The sequence below is a fragment of the Dendrobium catenatum genome, unplaced genomic scaffold (genome assembly GCF_001605985.2).
Source record: "Dendrobium catenatum unplaced genomic scaffold, ASM160598v2 fragScaff_scaffold_1022, whole genome shotgun sequence".
NCBI classification, from domain to species: domain Eukaryota; kingdom Viridiplantae; phylum Streptophyta; class Magnoliopsida; order Asparagales; family Orchidaceae; genus Dendrobium; species Dendrobium catenatum.
In genome coordinates, this window is record NW_021319484.1 from 106,259 (window position 1) to 130,041 (window position 23,783).

The window sequence follows — 23,783 nt, forward strand, 5'->3', positions numbered from 1 at the left end:
AATATGTCGGTGTGAAAAGCTCCAGAATATGCAAACCATCTGCCATCTTCTTGGGTCAGGAGGGAATGTTTAGATGCAACAAACTTAGTATTTTGGGCTGATTATGGACATTCTCTGTGAAACACAAAATGGTTCCAAAACAAGTTGCCAGAAGCATGTATATAAGTGAGAGTTCTGTTAAAACGTCTGCCAAGGGAAAAGCTAGCTGCAATTAGGATTTTTTAGATTTTGGAAAGACACTAATGTTTATCATAAAGCAAAAGAACTTATGAAATAATTTCTGTTGAACAATTTAATCCTTGCTAAATTAGAGCATTCAGGAATCAATAAGTAATGGTTACATTGTTTGAAACACGTCCGTACTTTATGCAATTTAACATTGATTCGAATTAAAAAAAGGTAAAACAATACCAAGTCCTGCTGTCCTGAGCTCTGAGGCTAAACAATCAGCAATACATAATAGATAGTGAGCATCAGTACGGGCATATTGAATCATTTCTGCAGAAAGTGGACGTTGTCTCCAATCTTCACGCTGCATTTTAGAATAAAATGTAACATGCAAAGACAATAAGCAGAAGATATCCGAGAAAAACAATTAGTGTTAAATTAGAAAAATTGAAATATACTATGCAATCCATAAACATATTTCAAGATCATTCGAAAACTAGCATTTTAATTTTGACGTCAAAAGAATCTATATTAAGTGTAGGTAGCTTTAAGTTGAGACAAGGTAATGAAAAGTAGATTGAGATGGTTTACGAATTAGAGATAAGCACATGTAAGGTGGAAAGTAAAAGAAACACCGTTAAGGTAGATAATAGAACTTGCATGAAATATGGCTAACGCTAAAGCTGCTTGTCACATAAAGAATTAGCTAAACAACAGCTCTTAACAGGAATGAATGGTGAAGAAGGATTCATCAAGCAAAAAACTAATACTTTATTAGGTCCGTCTTTTTTCTCCAACCTTCATGCCTGAGAATGCCCATAGATCACCCCCAAACCCGGATGATAGAAGAAATCCAATGTGTTACTGGTCAAGTCAGCCAATTCCAAACAAGTTTGTGAAGAAATGGTATAAAGATTAAAAAAAAAAGCTTAAACAGATGATGTTGCATACTGTGGCAATAATGACGTTTTTTTGGCAAACATGTTTATATGATTAAGCACCGGAAAGCAAAAAGGAGAAAAACATTAGCTCTGCATCCACTGCTACAAATGTAGTGGGAAAAATAGATTAAAAAAAAAAAGCAATGCATTGTGGAAAGCTGAATGAGAATTACAGTTAATTTAGATGGGACAAACATAGATAATTTAACAACAGGTTGAAGGCATCATACAGCTGCAAAAAACATACAGCTGTTGAGAGAAAAATGGCCAAATTTGGTGAAAATTTACAGCTCATCCCTCTCAAACAAATGTTGTAAAACCCGAAAATGACGATCGTAGGGCGTCACACGCATTTCGATGCGCTGCGACGAGATTTAAGTGAAAATTAAAAGTTAACGGATTTCGACAGAAATAATTTTATAAAATTCTACGTAAAATTCTGAACGTTTTGGTGGCTAGGAATGAAGAAAAGTGTGACAATATTGTATCAAAGTGTACTTCTTGTCAGATGATGAAAGTGGAACATCAGAAACCAGGAGGATTACTACAACCCTTACCTATACCTGAGTGAAATGGAAAGACATTGCTATGGATTTTATGGTTGGTTTACCCAGATTCAGAAGAGGGTGTGACGCTTTATGGGTGATAATTGATAGGTTAACTAAGTCTACACACTTTTTACCTATCAAACGATCTGATCCAGCTGAGAAATTGGCAAGCATGTATGTTAGTGAGATTGTCAGATTACATGGAGTACCAAAGTCTATAGTGTCAGATCGGGATGGAAGATTCACCTCCAGATTGTGAAAGAAGGTTCAGTAAGATATGGGTACCAGGCTTACTTTTAGTACAGCGTTCCACTCTCAAACATATGGGAAGTCAGAAAGAGCCATCCAGACTTTAGAAGATTTGTTCAGGTTATATGTTTTGGATTTTGGTGGTAAGTGGGAGACATATATACCACTGATTGAGTTTGCTTACAATAACTGTTTTCAAGCAAGTATTGGTATGGCTCCTTATGAGGCTTTGTATGGGAGAATGTGTAGGACACCTCTGTCACGACCCGGCCCGGCTAGCCCGATTATATCGGGGCGGGAACAGACGATCGTACGGAAGAGCATAATTACATAACATAATTTCATTTAAAACTTAAGGTTAGAACATACATATCATCCCAAAAATACATGGGTTTTGCAACCTCTAAGTTGGGCTGAAATAAGGAAAAAGAAGATTATTAGTACATATCTAGTTGATGATGCTACAGAAAAGATCAAATTGATCTGTGACAGATTGAGAGCAGTATATGATAGACAAAAGAAATATTATGATTCAAAACACCGACCAATTGAATTTGAGGTGGGAGAGTTTGTTTTCCTTAACCGTCCAATGAAGCGAGTGAAGAGATGGTAAAGCATGAAAGTTGAGTCCAAGATATGTAGGTCCTTTTGAAATTTCAAAAAGAATTGGAAAAGTGACATATAAGTTGATTCTACCAGCACACATGAGTGGAGTGTATATTGTGTTTCATATTTCCTCTTTAAGAAAGTATATTTCAGATAAAGCCCAGAAGATTAGTACTGAAGTGGTGGATATTCAATCAGATTTGACTTTTGTGGAAGAACCTGAGAGAATTATTAATTATAATGTTAAGCAGTTAAGAAACAGAAAAATTCCTTATGTTAAAGTGTTATGGAGGCATAGATATGAGAAAGATGCAACTTGGGAGGAATCAGAAATAAGGGAGAATCATCCTCATTTATTTGGTTAATGTATGGTTTTAATTTTTGGTATTTCTCTTAAATTTAGAAGACGAAATTTTTATTAGGATGAGAGAATTGTAAAACCCTAAAACGACGATAGTAGGGCGTCGCACGCATTTTGATGCGCTGCAATGTGATTTAAGTGAAAAATTCAAAGTTAACAGATTTCACCATAAATAATTTTATAAAATTCTACGCAAAATTCTGAACGATTTGGTATATAAAACCTATAGTTAATTTTGCTAAATTTTGGAGATAAAAATTTTATAAGTTTAAAAATACCCAAGCTACCCCAAACCATTTTTAAAGCCGAAATGTTTTAAGTGAGAGCATAGCAGTCTTTTGACAATATCTATCTCCCTAAATAATGAAAACCGAACCCCCTTCCCTTATATTTCATTCGGCAAATCCAAGAGGGAGCGGACGGACCGAGCGGAAGAAGGGCGACGGCGACTCCGGCGACGATTTTCTAGCGAGGAAATTTGAGGAAATCATAGAGGAGACTAGTAAGGGGAAAAAGAATGTATGTTTAATTTAAGCATTTCCCCTCTCATTCTCAAGATATTTGGAAATAAAGTTTTTAGGATTTTTCCAAAATACTTGTTTCTTCCAAAATTTCTTTACGAAATCAATAAGGAAGGTTTAGTGAGATGTTTTAACGGTGAAAATGAAGTTTCTCTAAATTTTATTTTGAGATTTGAAAATTATGGTTTTTACCTAAAATTAAAATTTCTTAAGTCACTTCTACAAATAACGGTTTCTATGGTTATTAGAAATATTTCTAAATCAAAATTTTGAATTTTCTTAAGAATTTGTATTTTTCATAATTTTCTAATTAAATAAATCCGAAAATGATTAAGGTAATTATTAAAATAGGTTTAGTGAAAACTTTGGCATATTGATTTGATGAAATTGATGATTTAGGGTTTCAAAAAATTTGGGATTTTAATAAATCCAAAAATTAAAATTAAATTATTTTAATTTCATTAAGTGTCATAATGACCAAATAATGAGAAGCGAAGAGTTTAAATAATTTGGAAATGATTAAAACCTTAAAAAAGCTTTATAGTTGACACTTCTTTATATGTGATTTTTAGGTTGTGATCTTAAAGGGGAGCAACGCATGTCAAAGTGACACTATATGGAATTTCTGTGCTCAAGTTAAGGTAGATACTCATATCTATCATAAAAATTTCATGTATTGTTTTGCTTCCTTTTATTAAACTACAAATGTTTAACATTTTTAAAGTTTATATGGTTTATGAATTTTATGAATTCTACTTTGCAAATAAAATGTTAGTATAATCTTTTTATTGCAATAGATTAGTAAACTTATATGTTATTTGTGATTTTCATGTTTTGAGCTATTGATTTATGAATCACGATTGTTTTCATCAAGCAAATGATTGACTGAATATAGATTATAAATTATGATATGAAACTCTGCATGTTAATGCAGAGTGCCCAAATGGTAAAGAGGCTTAACAAAGCTAAATGGTAAAAAGACTCATCATAGCCAAATTATAAAGGGGGCTCTTCAGAGTCAATGGTAAAGGAATGATCACAACAACAACAACAACATCAAGCCTTTATCCCACTACGTGGGGTCGGCTACATGAATCCTTTTTCTCCATTGTGTCCTATTAAAAATCAAATTCTCGTTTAAATATAATAAAGAAATGTCATTCCTAATATTTTCTAACCAAGTCTTTTTAGGTCTACCCATACCTTTCTTAATATAAGTCAAATCTAATACCTCTACTCTCGTAACCGGGTCATCGGAAGGCCGCCGTTTTATGTGACCAAACCATCTAAGACGACTCTCTCTAATCTTATGATCTTCTACTGGAGCTATTCCAACCTTTTCACGTATACGCTCATTTCGTATTCTATCTCTAAGGGTAAAGCCACTCATCCACCTGAGCATCCTCATCTCTGCCACACTTAACTTAGTATTATGCTTCTCTTTTAATGGCCAACATTCGGCACCATAAAGCATTGTAGGCCTCACTACCATCTTATATAATTTTTTCTTAAATTTGAGGGGTACATTTCTATCACATAACAAGCCCAATGCATTCCTCCACTTCAACCATCCAACTTGAATTCTGCTGATAATATCCCCATCTATTTCACCATCACTCTAAACAATAGATCCAATATATCTAAAATGTGTACTCTTATTAATGACTTGATCGCCCAAAGTCATAATCCCCTCACTAGGTCTATTACTACTAAAATTACACTCCATATATTCCGTTTTAGATCTACTCAAGCGAAACCTTTAGACTCTAAGGTTGACCTCCATAATTCAAGTTTACCTTCAACTCCTCTCTAGTCTTATCAACAAGAAGAATATCGTCAGCAAAAAGTATACACCAAGGTACATCCTCTTGCAAATGTCTAGTGAGAACATCCATGACTAAAGCAAAAAGGTAAATGAATGATCAAATAAATAAAAATGTGTACCTGATCAGTACAAACTCTATGGGCACCTCCGAGATGGGTGGTATAGTAAATATTATGCATATTATGGTTCATATATATTTCTATACTTAATAAAGGTTTATGTTTGAGGAAAGGTTATATGAAAGTTTATGTTTGAGGAAAGATTATGAAAATGCTTCTTGTACTGAAATGTTTTGAAATTATGTAATATTGACTGTCGTTTAAAGTTTACATATGAAAAAGATATTTTATTGTGATTTTATGTAATTTTTGTATGAAAAATATGAATTACTTGCTGAGCGACTATGCTCCCCCCTGGTCGTGGGATTCTTTTTTAGGAGAACCATCTAAGAAGTGATGGCACGAGATGACAGTACACCTACCGTCGTAGAGGACCTCAAGAAAAAAGATTTTATATTTTCTGTTATGTGTATGAGTCAGTGGATTATTAGGAGGAGTCTATTTGGAGTTTATGTTTATGTTTATGTTTTTAGTGGTTTAGAAGAAATTATTGAAAAATTTTCAGTTTGATGTTTTAGTGGCTCTTTCTTACTTTGTATGGATGATGATTAAGTTTATGTCCTTTTATTAAAAGTCAATGAAATTGTTATGATTTATATATTATATGTGTTTTTCATACGACTGTTTGTTCCCGCCCCGTTATTTCGGGCTAGTCGGGCCGGGTTGTAACAAATGTGGCGTATACTTAAAATCAATCAAGCCATGATTGGTGGTTGCAATTTACAGCTATTCAAGGAGCTCGCAGATAGTTGCAGATCCTGCGGGTCTTGCACGCGGGTCTTACTGCAACTATCTGCTAGCTCCCTGAATAGCTGTAAGTACCATGTATATGCAAACAAACATACAAAAGCCAGCACAATTATAAATAGAGTTAAATGCTGGGAAAATAAATCTAGTTACTACTAGTAAAGCAAAGTACTGAATAGCAAGTAAAACAAAGTACTAGAAAGCTAGTAAAGCAACATTGATAAAAGCATATAGAAATAAACATACGACGTTGCTAAAGTAGATTAACAGACTATAATAGTAAGAAAAATCTACGAGCACAAAATAAAAATAACAAACACACTACTAAAAGCTAAACAAACTGCTCGCAAATGTCAAAATCATAGTCTAGTGTCAAACTAGCAAATAATTACCAATATATGTGCTACTTCTAAGGGAAGCAGTAAGACCCGCGTGTTAGGGAACTTCTAAATGAATAACCCTATATTCAAAATTCAACCAAATGGACATCCAGTCTATAGGATTAAGTTGTTAGACCCGCTCTCGAACAACTTCTAAATGAAGTTGTAAGACACACATTTTAAAAAAATTATTAAATAAATTGCAATGATCTAAAACCCCAAACAATCCAATTTAAACATATGGGCATCTTAATCTAAAAGGAATAAGTTGTAAGACCCGCTTTTCAGGCTACTTCCTAAGGGATTCATAATACCTACCCAAACGATTAAAACATTTGAGCAGCCTTGCTGTAGAGTTAGGTTGTAAGACTCACCTTTGTACATCTCATAAATATACCTATAAGTCCCACTCCAAATTAAACATACATGTAACTTCTAAGGGAGTTGTAAGACCTACCAATCAAATTAATTTATGAGTATTCTAATAGATGTAAAGCGCAAAACCCAAATAAAACTAAAACTAAAACTCACATCTAACCACTTCAGCCTACTCGGGATCCCTGAGAGGAGGCAACCCATGACTACTAATTAGATTTCCTGGATACTATGGTCAATGATTGTTAGTGTTGGTAGACTAAAACTACAGTGTACCCGGGACGATGGAACCATGGGATCTTGAATGGGATTTACCTTCATTTTCCCCACAATTAAGACTAAATTACCTAAAATTTATTCATCATTAATCGAAAATTCTCTCTTATGTATTAAAAGAGGTAATTAATTATGAGTGTTTGCGCTCATGGGAAGTAAGGATCTCAGATCTAATTAAACCCTGACAATACCCTCAGGGAAAATCTGGTTAATTGCAATATGACTTAAGGGAAATTGAATCCTACAGCTGCAAAATGGGATTCATGCATCCGTATCGTTTTTCTTGAGCCAACAGAATTACATGGTGCATTTGATAGGGTGCAAAGTCCTCCGTTAACTATGATCGACTAACAATTGCCCTCTTAGGCAAACATTGTCCCTAGGTGTACAAGGTCCCATAGGACGACACAACTCATGATTGCTGTAAAGATCCTATTGTCAATTGGAACCACTACCTCCTCCGACTAAATAGACCATAATCCACAAAACACTTGACGATAAAACTATAAGATCTTAATCGGGTTCGTCATTATTACCCCCATCATGCACTTTAAGTTGACAGTAATAAATTTTCCTCATCTTAAAATGAAATTGTTGCTACTACAAGCTAAGTATTTAATGCCTAACTAGTCTTAATCAAAAGTTCATTTTCATCACTAAAAGACATAATTAATCATGAGTGCTTGAGCCTAAGGAAAACTTAAGACTAAGTCATAAAGCCCTCACAAAATAAGGGCGAAAGCTCTGAGCAGTGCCTTATTTGCAATCTAATCCGCCTTCTAAAAATTGTACCCATAACAAAAACTCTCTTAGAAATAGAATGAAGAGCAAGAATAATGAATGGGCAAAGAGGTATTGAAAGACATAAGAGAAGTAATGTGATGCAACTTGGGAGCAAAGACAACAAAATGGATAAGAAGAAAATGCATGAACACAAATATGGGAGCTGATTTTTTATGTTTACACATACCAAAGAGAATGAATCTTCAAATGGCCTTACCTGAATCGCAAAGCAACATTCAATGCTTTAGGGAAACTTTCAGTAAAAAATCGAAGCTGGCCTATTTATATCTAATAGAATATTCTAGAAGTCCACAAAAGCTGGAGCATTCAGTTCACCGCAACAATGAATGATGACATCAACTTGGTAGACACTGTCTAACAAAAACATGTCGTACAGATTATAGATACAGTTGTATCAAGACTACGATCATTTTACACAAATTGTAAACTATGCAAACATTACTCTAAGTAGCCAGACGCAATTTTCAACCAAATATCAACTTCTTGATACCCTGATTCATTTGTGATTTGAACGAGAATATATTATTTGTATTCAAAACATGATTACAAACATCATGTACCCATGATACAATTTCCAAAAAAAAAGTTTAAATATGCAAACCTGTAGAGATTTGTCAGTTAACACACCACAATATGCTTCGAGCAAAAAAGCCAGTGATTTCTGTGGTTTTGCCAGAACCTCACATGCCTGCAAGAAGAAATTACTGATAAGCTAACCATGATAATAAATTAATAATATATTTTCAAAACAAGGTCAAATTATCCAAAAAGCGAGCACATGGTCGATTAGAGAACAGTGAAGGATCTTGCACTACCATATTAACAACTGCTTGCGCAGTTTCATATTAAGTGCCTTGCTGAAACAAATAAACCTCTCTACTTGATTTTATAAATCTGCTTAGAACAATAATCAAGAATTACGTAATTGCCTTGCATCTTTTGCTACTCCAAGAGAAACAAGACAAGTCAAATGTGAGTGTCTAGTTATGATGTCCATGAGTGGATGTATAGGTGCAGATGTCATCCGTAGTGGGCATGCCTTGCAATTGTGTGGAGCACACGCAAATTGCAAGTTGCATATATAGCTCATTTGCACGGTGAGTGGGATACAAGCAGTGACTTGCATATGTAATCATGCAGTTGTGTGCATGTGATAGTGCATGTGATAGCCTGTGTAGGTTAATGGTGTGTGCATGCAGAAAATGTGCGCATGACAATGATAAGCAAATGCAGTAGTGGCTATGTTCATGTGCATGCAACACAGCAACAGTGTTTGTGCAAGTGACAAAGTGCCCGCGTCTAACAGTAAAATTGCAGAAAATGTAAGGAAATAAAGGAGATACATGGTAATTAGGAAATTTCGAGCTTGCCTAAAACTCCAAAACATATTTGTGAAGACAATAAGGCAATTTGAGGATGCCCACAACCCCAGGTATCGTTGGGGGCCGGCTCTACAAGAGAGTAGACACCTAATAACTCATTAACACCCACCAACAACATAATATGCACTGATCATAACTTATATAACTTACCAAAAGCCACAAAAACCCACTAAACTACCCATTATACTTATTCGTTGACATTAACCACTTGAAACTGACTTGAACTTACTCAAACCTAGGTTCAAATATAATTCTAACTATGTTCAAACCTTAGTTTGTGCAAGGGAAGGCTTGCGGATTAGAGGAAGAGTGCACAAAGCAAAGTGCGACATAGTCGCACAAGGGAACGACAACTCCATCCTGAGGACAATGTTGGACACATCACGGACGCCTACTTTGGGGAGGCCGGTGAGGGGCTTCAAGAGCTACTTGGATGCAGCTCACATTTCGCTAGCAACTTCGATAGATTCACAAAGGACATGGTAGCCGCCTTCGAGGTAGATGCGGACGTGGAGCAAACAATTAGATGCAAGCTTCATTGCTGATGAGATTTAGCAAGCAATAAGGTAATTCAGCATGGTTGTCGATGCAACAATGGATGGTGGAAAGCTATGGCTTTGTGTCATTAAGGGATTGAACGACATTAGCATATTCAATGAAGATGGTGAGGAAGGGGTCAAAGGGTTCAATTGCATCATCTCCCTCATGCATCACTCTCCAACATGAGATATTGGCCTCCGCCATCCCACGCAAACCAAGATTGAACCTTATATGAATATATGGCCAATTACATATATTATGAGGCATATAAAGTCAAACCTCTCTATTGATACTCAACGAAACCATTTGTCAAAGCATCTTTAGACATATCCTACTCAAACAAATTAAATCAATTATATTTGAGCTCGAACAAATTGATTGAGCGGCCCCAAATAAAAATTTGAGTAAAAATATTTTTTTTTCCGGAAAAAGTTTCCAGGTAGTAGACAGCCAGCATAAAAATTGTCGAATAATGACATATCAGTAAGTACAAAAAAAAAAAAAAGATAGGGAAGGAAAAAAAAAGGGAAGAAAAAGAGAGGGAAAGAGAAAAAAAAGAAAGAAAGAAAAATGAATAAATAAATAAATAACATGTGCCACAAATTGAAGACCCGAAGACCTGTGTCAGGACTAATCATCCTAAAGCCCTCGCGTCGTCGTATTTTGATCCAGCCGAGCGGATCGAAAGGCAAGTGTCTTCCCAACCTCCCTTTGCAAGGAGAGGATGCGGGAGGCTGCCGGAATTTTAAATGATAAAGGACCCACAAAATTAATTTCAAACAAAATTTATCATTTTAAATTATTTAAAAAATAATAATTATGTGTCATTTTAATTGACAAAAAAATGGGGATGAGAGATCAAATACTAATGGATATTGAGTGGCCAAGCGAGTCGTCTGTGAAAGAAAAAGAAACTAGTAAGTTGGAAGAAAGCATACATAAAGAGAAAAGTGCTCCACATCCGATGGAGATAGTTTTGAATCAAGGAAATTCTGATATAATGCAAGAAATTGAAGATTTAAGGGCTAAAGTGGAGGAACTGGAGAGGGACTGTACTGAACTTATTGAAACCTGGAGCTCATTTATAAACTCAAGGAATCAAAAAAGGATGCTAATAAGGCAGAAGAGTTTCTCTTCATTCAATGATTTCCATAGTCCAAGTGTTCATGATAGTTCTGCATCTGACATTAGCCATCTTAAATATCAAAAATGCCAATCAAAAGAGGAGCTTCAAAATAGGGATGTGAATGGAGTACAGAGGCATTCACATTACAAATGGCTGATATAAAGAAAAAAATGTGCTAAACTTGAGATTGAACTCCAATATTTTAAGAATCATGCCAATGACCTTGATATAAGACTTAAAGAATGCCAAGTGGAAGTAGAAAAGAAAAAATTACACTCAATCGAATGTCAGCTTGAAGCTGCTGAAAGGGGTTATTCAGATGTTGTTACAGGACAGGGGCCTGGAATTATGAAGTCAAAAAATCTGCATGGAAATGGCAAGTATGCTATGCGAGTTAGATAAGCAACTTCAACTTGCATTAATTCATGCAAGAAACCTAAATGAAGGCAGAATACTTTTGCAGAAAATTGCAATGAAATCAGGTTTCCAGAAGATCAGATTTAACCAGTCAGGAAAGACAATGGACGAGATGACATTGTAATTCTAAAGCAAAAGATTGAAGATGGTCATGTGAAGAGGCAATCTAGGCTTGAGCAAGAAGAAGAGGCTAAAACTTCTCTGCTAGGAATGATTTAGAGATTAACGAAGCTGATTTTGGTTCAACAAAAACCGCATATTCTCCAAGATCCATCAACGTCCTGTTCCAAGAAGGCATTCATTTGGAGAAGAGGAGCCTTCATCTCTTACATCTAGAAGATGTGAAATGATATTGGATCATGAAAATAGTGACATCTCTGGTTCATTTGAAGGATATGGAGAGACAGATTATTCATCAAAGGAAGAGAAAAAAAAAACGAGAAGCTTGGGTTCTTAAAATGGGTCAAGCTTAGGTAACAAGCTAGTGCTGGCGCAAGTTCTGAAGGTGATAAGTCTAGTGGCAAGAAATTACATACAATACCTTCAACCCCACCAGGCTGATTTTGCCAGCCTTCGTTCAAAACCAAGAATTTCAAATTCTTTACCCTCATAAAGTTCTCCCGTCAATGCTCTTATAGAAGCCTCGCTGATCTTGCCTCTAAAAATTGTTTCACTCCAAGAAGCATAGCGTATTCGCTAAAAGTAAAACATCCCTACAATAGCTTTGATCTACACGCTAAAATATATTCCGCATGTACTCCGATTTTTATGCCAAGCTCCTAAATGCAAGATCTGAAAATATTTCGCGAATTTGCTAAAAAGTGCACAAACACTCCAACGAAAGCCTTGTTAGTAGAAAATTTTGATTGAAGAGCTATTTGATTTTCAGAATACCCTCAAAAGTCTAAAATCATTCATTCAGAAACTAAATTCAAATTCTACCAATAGTTTAAATTTTTGAAATGAAATATTTTGCATGTGCTCAAATCTTTACGTCAAGCTCCTAAATTTGAGATGAGAATGCTTCGTGAATTTGGTAAAAGTGCTCAAACACTCTGACGATGATAGTCGCGTTGAATGTAAATCTTAACTGGATGGGTCAATTCTCAAAGCCAATTAAAATTTTAAAATCAAATATCTATCAAATTCAAAATATTCAAATGAAAATTTAACCACCAAAAATTTAAAACTAAAATTCATCAACACTTCACAATGGTTTGACAAGAATGACGAATTGAAGAATAACTTCAGCTAACAAAAAGCATATGTCTTGTTGAATGTATTACTATAAGTCATTCTCAATGTATTTCTCATCAGCAGGGACGTGGCACATACCCTCTGATTGGGGGGTTTTGCACCAAAATGTTACCACTATATTATGGTCGCGATCAAAGCCCGTATGTTCCCTAATGGCTAAAAGCCCCTGAAGTAATAAATTATATGGCGCACTCGATAAAATATAAAGTCTTTTGTTAGCTAAGGTTGACTTAAATTCAACCTCTTAGGCAAACATCCACCCCATGTCTACAGTACCCTTGGACGACACAACTCATGGTTGCCAACAAGGTACCTTTTATTAGGTTGCGTTGACTACCTCTTCTGACTAAGTAGACCAGGGACCATGACAGCCCTGGATGACGGAATCATGAGATCTTTTTTGGGCCTGTCATCATTCTCCCATCACCCTCTTTATAGTGATGAAATTCAAATCATAAACTCCAAATTCAAAACAAAATTCAAACCTTAAAATTATTGATATTATATGCTAGGTAACTATTGTGACATATTTAATGACTAGTTTTAATCGAAATTTCTCTCTCGTTATCGGGAGGGATAATTAACCATTGTGCCTCACACCTATGGGAAACCAGAACTCAAATCATAAAGTCCTAGCAAAATGAGCATGAAATATCAGGGTAGTGGCTTAAACATAATCTGCCTTACGAAAATCTATCCTGAAATCTAAACTTGTTAAAACTCTCCCCATCAATAAAAGAAGGTGCGAATTTTTGGAGCCCACATTTGAAAGCTCACAAGAATCCTTGATCAAGGGTTATGACTCATATTTTAATAAAATAGGAATATTTTTTGTCCAAAATGAACTTGGGCATATTTCTCAAAAAAAGTGAAACTTTGAGGATATTTGATCAATAATAACTATTATGAGATAAAAAGTGAAATTTTCCATACAGAATAAAATATGACCATTATATGAATTTCTAATGCATTTATTAATATTTTAATTTTTCTAACAGGTATTTTGCTTGGGGCTAAATGCTATATTATAAATAAGTGATGCAGGAGGAAAAGAAAAAGAATAACAAAAAGTCAAAATAAGCGCTGAATTAGCAATGTTTTTAGCAACCTTAATCTTAAGGCTCCATCTTACAATTAATTGATTGCAAGGTATGCTTACAACAAACTTTACGTTCCCAAACAGAGACCTGAATTTATGGGAGCATGATGCCTCAATTGTTAACATACAAGTGAACGGAATTAAGTTGCATATAAATGCTAGCGCAAGAACAGGCCTATAGTTCCTTATCATACAAGAACTTTTATTGTCGGGTACAACTGGAACTTATCTTACATTAATCTTCATCAAAATGATCAGCAAAGAAACTCATATGTATGGTTAGAGAAACTATGAAAGAGCTTAATCAAGGACCCCATGACTAGTGATTAACTCATTGGAAAATTAAAATGGAATAGAATGATGCAACATTAGCTTTCAATCTCTAGAAACAGCTATAGAACTTGAAGTCCACATCAGTTATTTAGGAAATCTCCCAACAGAGTCCCACAGTTATGAATAAGATATAGTAGCTTATTATTCAATTCTAGATCCACAAACTATAGATTGAGCTCTACATCAATTACTTGGAAATCTCCATTCCCAAACATAATCTGACAATTATGAGTAGCCTATGGTAGCTTCTGCACTGATAATAGATTAGCATGCAATGTTCCGAAATTTTTCTACATGTTGTGATTTCAATATAATGCTATTAAATCTTATGACGTTAACTATAGGTCCAAACTTATATAAAATTAAAAAATAAATTCAAATTAAATACAGAAAAACCTAACAGAAAAAGTTTAGTCGTCAATGAGAATCAAATGCATCTTTCAAAGGTTAAAAAGGCCACCCTACACACAATGACATTATCATCTTTTGAAGTAGAATAAAAGTCACATCATACGCAAAACCTCATAAGGATGAATGTCAATCTAGTAAAATAATACTTGAAAGAATGACAAAAAAAATAATGATCACCTTTGCAGTATCAAACATGTTTACAACATATATATGGAAGTCCCTCTGAAGCCAGAGGACATCATTATCAGCTCCATGGAATACCTACAAAATAAAGTGATTTCCTGACCTTCCAACAATTCATAAAAAAATATGATGAAGCATGGTTATACTAAATTTGGAAAAAAAATAAAAAATAACGTTCTGGGATGCAGAGTATAGCAAAGAATTTAGATATGCTACATCTCTTTTGATACCAATCACTATCTTAACTATGACAAGCAACACTCTTGAGTAATTTGCAACTATAAGCTGAGGCTACCAACTTCGGTAAAGTGGTTATGCATGAAGCATATCAACGTCAGCAATAAACCTGTAAGATGGAAAAGATGTGCATTGACCCTATAATTACTGGATATACTGGCGCAAAGATCAATTGCAAGCTGATAATTAGGATTGTCAAAAAAAAAAAAACTCAACATTCATGAACAGCTCATATTCAACTTGTTAAGAAGCCCGTGTTCGATTCATTCATCAAGTAAGCAAGCTAAACACCAACATATGTTTTAAGCTTGATTTTTAAACCAAGTGAACACAAACAAACCTTTGTTTGATCGTTTGGCGTATTATTTTTATATTTATTAATTAGTTAGTAGAAAAGTAGAATAATTCTATCATGTTGGAAATTGGCTCGTTCGATTCAAATTCTAATGAACCGAACATGAACGCATTATTCGTGAACACTTTTAAATACGAGTCAAATAGGAACACATCAAATTTCAAAAGAGTTGAACACAAACAAACTACAAGCTCACAAATGCTAGGATTGTTTACACCCCTATTGATCATGCCTCAACTAGTAATTCAGCCACCGTACTCCCCCACACCCACCTTCCCATGATGAATGGAAAGAATATGGCATTCTTAGGAATTACAGATAGTCAGACCAGAAGAGGAAACAGGGTACAATATACAAAAGGGAAATACAAATTTTTAGTAAAGCTTCTGCCAAAAAAAGAGTTTTAGTAAAGCATGATACAAACATGCCGTCATTTATATTTTATGGACAATTGCATAAACGCATTCAGATTCATATGGATGCAGTGGAATAATGATCATTTTATAACACTAACCGGTACTCCATATGCCATCATTTTGATTCATCTCTAATCCAAAGACATTTATAATCCTATTTCGAACCTTTTTCTAAAGTTGGGTTCCCCATTTGGGGTACTCAATCCGTCTTTTACTTTTGAAATAGTTACTTGAGGATGCTATTTAGCATATCTAGTGTAACTAGGGATGTAACCAAGTCGAGTCGAGTCAAATTTTGGCACAATCAAGCTCAGCTCGTTAGTCTGAGGAATAATATTTGTTAAAACTGAGAATTTGAGAGGGAAAAGCTTGAAATTATTCATTACAATCTTCCCTATTTATAGATCTATACAGGATATCCTAATGAGGAAATAATAAATTGCAGATTTAATACATAAATTATACATAAAAATCTTTCCTAAATTTGCTCCTTCATTATGGCGTGATCCATGAGAGTATCACACGGATTGATCTTTGTGTCCGTCGGATCCTTTGCACTGTGAACGGCTGGATTTCAACAATATTCATAACAATAAAGTTCGAGGAATAATATTCATAACAAAAACCTACCATTCATTCAGGAAATATTTTCTAAAATATGAAAGAAAAGTCGAAAGAAAATTATAATGGGAGACAAAGGCACTCCAACTCCAAAAAACTCCATACTTACATCCCAAGGTATGTGTACATCCAACAAAAATTTATCGAAAAAGAAAGGCCCTGGTGTGACTATTGTCGAAAACCTCAACAACAAAAAAATGTTGGAAATTGTACAGGAAACCGTTGATGGGAAACCAGCAAAGAAAAATCGTGAATTCTCAGTAACCAATAGTGAATCTCTAAAGCTATCCACATCCACACTTTCATCATTTGATCAAAAGCAAATGGAAATATTGAAAAAGGTGTTTGGCCAACTTCTAACAAGCCCAATTCCAACCATATCTAATACTAGCAATAGACCAACTGCTCAAAAATTTATATCATAAGTGTCATAACCCGGCCTGGATACTCGAATAACGAGGTGGGAACGAGTGATCGAATGATTAATTCATTTCTTTAACTTATACTTAAAAATTAACAATAACATCACTAATAAAACTGAAGAGTCATTAACAAACATACAAATTTAAAGTGATAAACGAGATTGTACATGTTTTCATTTTACCGCCTTCTTCTATAGGTTTTTCTATCTTTCAATCATTTCTATTTATCAGAAGATTTACTTGAAATTATATTTAACGGTTTGAGTTTACCTAGTAAACTCAGTGAATAATCACAACTTATAGCACACCATTTATAAATATATAAATCAATTAGATATTCCATCCTTAGTATATATGTCACACATCTATTGCATTTCACTTTCATTTATTCATTTCCCAATAATTCATTTTCATCCTAAGTATATCTGTCACATATCTATTGAAAACTTTATTCCTTCACAGCTTAAATTACTTGAATTCTTCCTATCGACAATTATATACATTTACTTCTCTAAATTTGAATAGGAAAGAAAAAAAATAAGAAATTTGAAATCACTTACATTTTTTTATGAAGAAATTTTCCAAATCCAAATTCTTCCTCTTTCTCCTTCAAATTTTCTTCCCTTACCTTCAATTAAGAATTCCTCTCTGCATAGATTAGAAATCACTGGTTGATTTGCACATAAATATAAAAAAAAATTCAACGAACAAACCTTCCTTGTTCCTCCTCTTGGTCAACCTCTATAGCTCTTTTCGTTCACTTGGCTTAATTGGACGAAGCAAAACGAAGTTATCTCGCATGAGGAGTCATTGTTTTTCACTCCCATATGCATTTCTACATTAAATCCCGTGATCTGAACCCATATGAAGCGTCTGTGCCTATGTTCAGTCCGCTAAGTTTGCCAGTTGAGTTCGCCTATTTTGTCTGTCTGTTGGATAGGAGTCGGTTCAAATGAACCGGATGAATTGGTTCTAACATAAATGTCTTTAATTCAAATATTCACAAAAGTCAACTATGAATTGTGAACTCAGAACCATCAGATCACGTGACTAGGAATATCCTACTATCTCACAAAATATACCAATGTTCTAAGGAGTACTCTGTAAGGATAGCAAATGGATCTATTAACCTCGGTATGTATCCCTCATTCAACTCAAACAAACATGATAGAAATAATGGCCAATTGGGCATAATATCATGCAAGTTACTCTCGAAACACGCAACAAACATTATAACTATCTATCGCTTATTGAGCAAAAAAACTATACATCTAAAGCGACAAGATAACCAAAAAGACGACCCCCTAGTGCATTTGTTTCAATTGAATTCGACGAAAAAAGACGAGCAATGCACACTACATCGCACCAAAGAAAATATTATTAAATTTGCTTGTGCGTGAAGCAAATAATTGGTGTACGAGAACATTGAGAAATTGTGTGAGGCGACAAAACAAAATCGTTAAAACATGAGAGCGACAAAATTCATAAGCAATAATGAATTTTTTTGTGAGGTGAATACCAATACATGTATGTTATTTTAACTAAAATTTAAATTAAATTAAAATAAGTCATTAAAATATAATTTTGAATTTGAAATAATACAATAGTAATTTAGTTTAAAATTAGGACTTATATAATTACACAAACACACACACACAAATATATATATAGTGCAAATAGATCAAGCAAATATATCATGCAAGTGCAACATATATGTGCACCAAAAGTTGTATAAATGCATTTAATAGCATGTAAATAGACCAAAATATATGTAAGTGCAATGTGCAAATACACTAAAAAGCACACGGATACATCAAAACATGGGAAATCTATCATGCAAGTGCACCAAAAGTTGTGTAAATGTATCATGCAAGTGCATCAAAAGTCATCCAAGAGTATCACGTAAGTGCATCAAAAGTTATGCAAGTGCATCATGCAAATGCACCAAAAGCCATGTACTGAAAAGTATACAAAGACATCAAAATGCATGCAAATGCATTGCGTAAATATATCAAAAAGCATACAAGTGCATTGAAAATTATGAAAGGACATCATGCATGTACACCAAAAAAGTTAAAGCAAAACAAATTGAAAAGCATGCAAATATAATAAAAAGCATACAAGTGCAACATGCAACATATCAAAAAATATGTAAATGTATTAGCAAATGCGCCAAAAAGCACACAAATGTACTATCATGCATTGAAAAGCATGTTAGTGTATTATGCAAAATCACAAAAAAAAAACATACGAGTGTGTCGTACAAATGTATCCAAAAACATGTACAGCATCCAAAAGATGTCAAATTTTCAAAATCAGCTTGTCTACATATACTCCAACAAGCGTGTTAAACATTCAAACTTAATGTCTAAGAATGTTGCACATACGAGAAATAAAGTGAACTCCAATTTGACCAACCTCAAAAACATGAAACTACTCTAAAACACATGCCATTTGTTTTGAAATAGTGTAAACCCTCTTTTCAAAGATCAAAATCATTAAAATGTATGTGTGCATTATAAACAGGTCACCCTACCCATAGGTTAGGGTCATATGTCCCACATTTCAAGTCTGATACTTCTCACAAGGACTGAAGTCGACAAGACTGAACCTCATGACAAATGTCTAAATAATAAATCAATAATGAAAAGATGTCCTACTTTACATTTGCATAAGGCATCCAATGCCTTTAAAAAAAGTAAATCCATTTCCAAATGCAAAACCCTCAAACTCCAAAATAAATTATTATAAGGCTCAAACCCATATAAAAATACAAAATACAAAAATAAATTCTAGTTAAATCTTTTGCCTTAAGGCATAAAATAGCCCATCTGCCCTCTGTTATAGTCTAATGAGGGTGACAATTTTGACATTAATCTTAAGGACGTAACAAGTGTCCTCTAAAATAAAGATTTTTAGGCCAAATAGCACACCACTAAACCACCCCATTTTTATAAAAACTGCTTGAATGACATAACTCATGGATGTCGATAAGAATTATTCGATCAAGTTGAGTCAACTACCTCTGCTGATTAAATAGAACATAATCCAAAACAACCCACCACAAAGTAATCATGAGATCTTGATTAGGTTCGTCACCATCCCTCCACTATCCATTTTAAGCAAACAATGGTAAATTTTCTATCCTAAAAACAAAAAATGTTGTTATAATATGTTAAGCATGTATTGCATGTCCATTAGCCTTACTTGAAAGTCATCTCTTATCAACGAGAGGTAATTAATCATATGAGCTTAAACTTATAGGAAATTTAAAATCAGATCTTAAATTCCTCATAAAATTAAGGTGAAATCTTTAGGTAGTATCTTAACTGCAATCTAATCAATCTTCTAAAAAGTTGATCTCGAAAAAACTCTCATATAAGAGTTAGGCATAAATTTTTGGAGCCCAAAGGACAATTATTGTTATACATATTGGAATAATTAAAATCTAATATTCTATATCACTAAACTCATTTTTATTGATCTCTAACTTTCTTGTAATCTCTTATCTTTTAGTAAAATTATAAGGGATATGAATTGTATAACTTTTTCTTACTTCTCACTATTAATTTCAAAATTTGGACTTGGGGAAGACGATTGACAATGCTAAGTAAAATGTTGTACTTTGTCTCTTGGAAACTGAAGAAAATCCTACATTACACATAAAAACATGCTCAATATGTATCATGTCCTAAAGAACTTGCAATCATAAAATGGCAAATCCATCTTAGCTATCCAAAATTAAGTACATAAAAATTTTATTTCTATCTTGTTTTAATAATAAAAATTCAAAATTATTTCATTGTAAAACTTGCAAACTATCAAAACACACTAAAAACACACATCCTAGCAACATTTGGGGACCCTCTCGTATAACTAGTATTTCTAGCACTATATGGTTTATATATTTTAGGTGATCACTTAATGAAAAATAAATTTGAAGCTTATCGCATCATAATGAATTTTTTATCTCCATGAATAAAATTAATTCAAAACTAAAATCCAAACCAGACAATGCAAGAGTACTTTCATTCAATTCTTTGAGCTTATCTTTTCGACAATAAATTATATATCAAAGCTATTGCATATATATGTGATAGAATAAGATTATTGAAACAAAAAATAGGCATCTTTTGGAAGTTGCTAGATCAATTATGATTCTAGCAATGATCTAAATCAATATTAGGGAAAGGTAGTCCTAATAATTTCATAACTCATTAAACAAATACGATCAAGTAGTCTTAAATTTAAAACTCCTTGCCAAGTCCTCAAAACATATCCCACAACCAACTAATTTCCATTATTCCTTCCAAAATCTTTTCTGCATTAGTTCATTTCTCATCTCATGAGCGAAGCAAATTTGACCTAAAAGCCATTAAGTGCATATTTGGTTATTCTCCAAACCAACAAACATATAAATGCTACTATTCTAAAAAGAATAAATGTTATACTTATATGATTGTAACATTCTTTGAAAATCAGCCCTCACATTCTAGGGGAGAATTTTAACATTCTTCATGAATATACAATTATTTATCAATCACACTGACCGAAAGCCTCCATCTCTCCCTAAACTCCATGAAACTTAGCAAGCAAGACACAGAAAATTTGGCAAATGTATGCATGTCAGCACAAAATAATGTACTTTGTCATTCCATTATAACAGTGAAATCCAACAAACTAAATCAATTTCGATGGGGATAAATTCATATTTGACAAACTGGTATTGAAGTGCTAAATAATTAAGTAATCAACAATGGCCGGTAGCTGATAGTATGTTAGAACAAAAAAAGGAAAACAGGAAATATACACATAGACCTTCATTAAACAAATGAATCTGCATTTCATATAAAATTAGTACCTTTCATCAGAAAAAAATACACAATATATAGAAAATTAAGGAACACCTGAAATTATCACTCTCGCAAAAGTGGCCTCCAAACCTATTTCCTAGAAATTGAAAGAAAAATATATCTTCCTTAAGGAACTCAATAAAAATTTGTTGCTCACTACCTTGCAGATAGATGGGTCTGCAAAAACAGGTTGTAAAATGTCCATAACATCATGCAAAGCTATAGTATCTAACAAAAAATCTTCCTTCTGGGTAGAAATCTGTTGAAACAAACAATATGCAAAAGCTCAAGGTGTGCATACGGTTTAACTGGTATAATAAAAACAAGTGCGATTAGAACTTGCCTGCATTAGAGCAGTAAATCCAAGGAATGACCGCAGACTATGCTGTTCTGTATCAACAGCAAAAACCTTTTCCATACGCAGTGTCTCAGCAAGAGACTCTAGCTGATGCTCGGTATTTATCCATGAATAGGAGTTACCCATATCTGAATTTGGATGATTACTACAGAATTTTATAAGTGGTGGGTGCTCCAACAAAAAACTGACCTCCTCTTCATATGGATGTACTTTCAAAGAAATTTCTGGTTCGAAATCAAGAATTTAATTGTTTTCATGTACAGTAAGGAGGTAATGGTAGTTTATGATTAAGATTTATGCCTGGAAACTTGTAGAATCATGAAATAATGATAGGCAAGTGTACGCCTGATTTGCAATTTTATGGAAGGAAAAGATGAAGCCCAGAAACCTTCACATGAAATCAAAGTATCTATTAGACCGACAATTTAAAATGTGTTTAGAACACAGCATGAAAACGGATTTGTTTGTGACATACGCAATGCTGTCAAATAGTCATCAAAACTATAAAATTCATCCCATAAGAAATTCAGGTTCGCATTTAACAATCAATATATCATCGCCTTATTAAGGTCACCATCTTTCTCTGCTATTATAATGAACTATTATCTTATGTCCACGCAAGACAATAATAACACGCTACATGATAACAAAGATGGACCAAGAAATTTTTCATACTTTCACTACATCTTTTATCGAGCTGTTCCTTATCAGTTCTATATGAAGCTTTCATGTTGTATTAATAATTTACAGCATGGATACCAAAAGATAACCATCTTGTTGTTGTTAATCACAATAGATGGAGGAAAACCTCAAAGAGTAGGGGCAGGCTGGAAACATTTTGTCAAGTGGCAACCAAATTCGCAGAAAAAGACAGGATCATCAAACACGTAAATAAACTCATACATTCAGTTCTGTAGTTTTCCAACAAGATAAAAACATCATTTACCAGACGTGCATGTTTTTCCTTTAAAAAAACAGCAATCCTGAGGGTTTTTTTTTTTTTTTTACTTCAATGATCTGTGTCCCACATGAAAAAAAAATCCTGGCTCCTCCCTGAGTATAGACATCAGGCAGAATGGATTTTACCTAAAATTCACGTCAAGAAGTAAAGCTGCATATCAGTTTTCAAACATTAAAGAGATTCGTCAGCAGAATCCAACCTTTTTCTGATTATTCTAACCTAATCACTTCAAGATGCTGCCTTTGAGACGCTAGATAAAAGGGTAATCAATTATAATAGGACTAAAAATAAGAATAAAAGGAAAGCATGAAATAATCAATGATTAGAGGAAAAAGAGAATAACAGGAGGATACACCTTTCTCCTTGCCTTCACGCTTGAAATGCTTGAAAGGTGCATACGAATTCCCGGCCAATACGCGCTTAAAATAATTCTGGGGCTTATCTTCCACCTCCGAGTAGCGCCGCCGGCCGGCAGAGCCCTCGCGCTGCAGCCGTCGCCGGTAAGTTTGCGCTACAAACAGGCAGGTGGCTGCAACAAAGACGCAAGCGGTCACCACAGCAGCCTTCACCCACTCGCAACTCGCCATTATAGACGAAGTAGGGCTTTCGACTTCGGTTTGTAGACTTCTTGTAGCTTTCGCGCTGGCTTAAAGAGGAGGAAGGCGGCGAATAGAAGCGCAGAGATCTAGGATTGATATCGATTTGATATCGGGCGCTGGATCAGAAGGGCGCGAACTTCTCCATTGCTCCAATCGTAGGTGATACATTTGCAGTTCTGATTACTGCACACAGTTTGCTGTATAGAACCACAACAGCTCTTGATCCCGTCAAGATATAATAATAACATAGTTGAATTAAACTAATTGTTTTAGCGTTAATCATTAAAATTGGT

General features: G+C 34.2%; 1 protein-coding gene across 1 annotated transcript; it reads right to left on the minus strand.

The window, feature by feature from the left end:
- Positions 1–357: 357 nt before the first annotated feature.
- On the minus strand, positions 358–23,730 carry LOC110114049 (protein RRP6-like 3). Its single transcript, XM_020846801.2, has 6 exons — positions 23,247–23,730; positions 21,916–22,154; positions 21,733–21,831; positions 14,663–14,746; positions 8,522–8,608; positions 358–532 (listed from the first exon to the last, which is right to left on the minus strand). The coding sequence occupies exons 1-6, from the start codon at positions 23,476–23,478 to the stop codon at positions 374–376; spliced, it is 900 nt and encodes a 299-aa protein (XP_020702460.1). The 5' UTR covers positions 23,479–23,730; the 3' UTR covers positions 358–373.
- Between the last annotated feature and the right edge of the window lie 53 nt (positions 23,731–23,783).

Bases quoted from the DNA above. Each gene is read 5' to 3' on its own strand.
- LOC110114049 (XM_020846801.2), bottom strand. From the start codon at position 23,478: ATGGCGAGTTGCGAGTGGGTGAAGGCTGCTGTGGTGACCGCTTGCGTC. The intron at 14,747-21,732 runs GTAGTGAGCAAC...TTTATTTTGTAG, and splicing joins CAGACCCATCTATCTGCAAG to GTATTCCATGGAGCTGATAA. The intron at 533-8,521 runs GTTTGCATATTT...TCTAAAATGCAG, and splicing joins TAACTGACAAATCTCTACAG to CGTGAAGATTGGAGACAACG.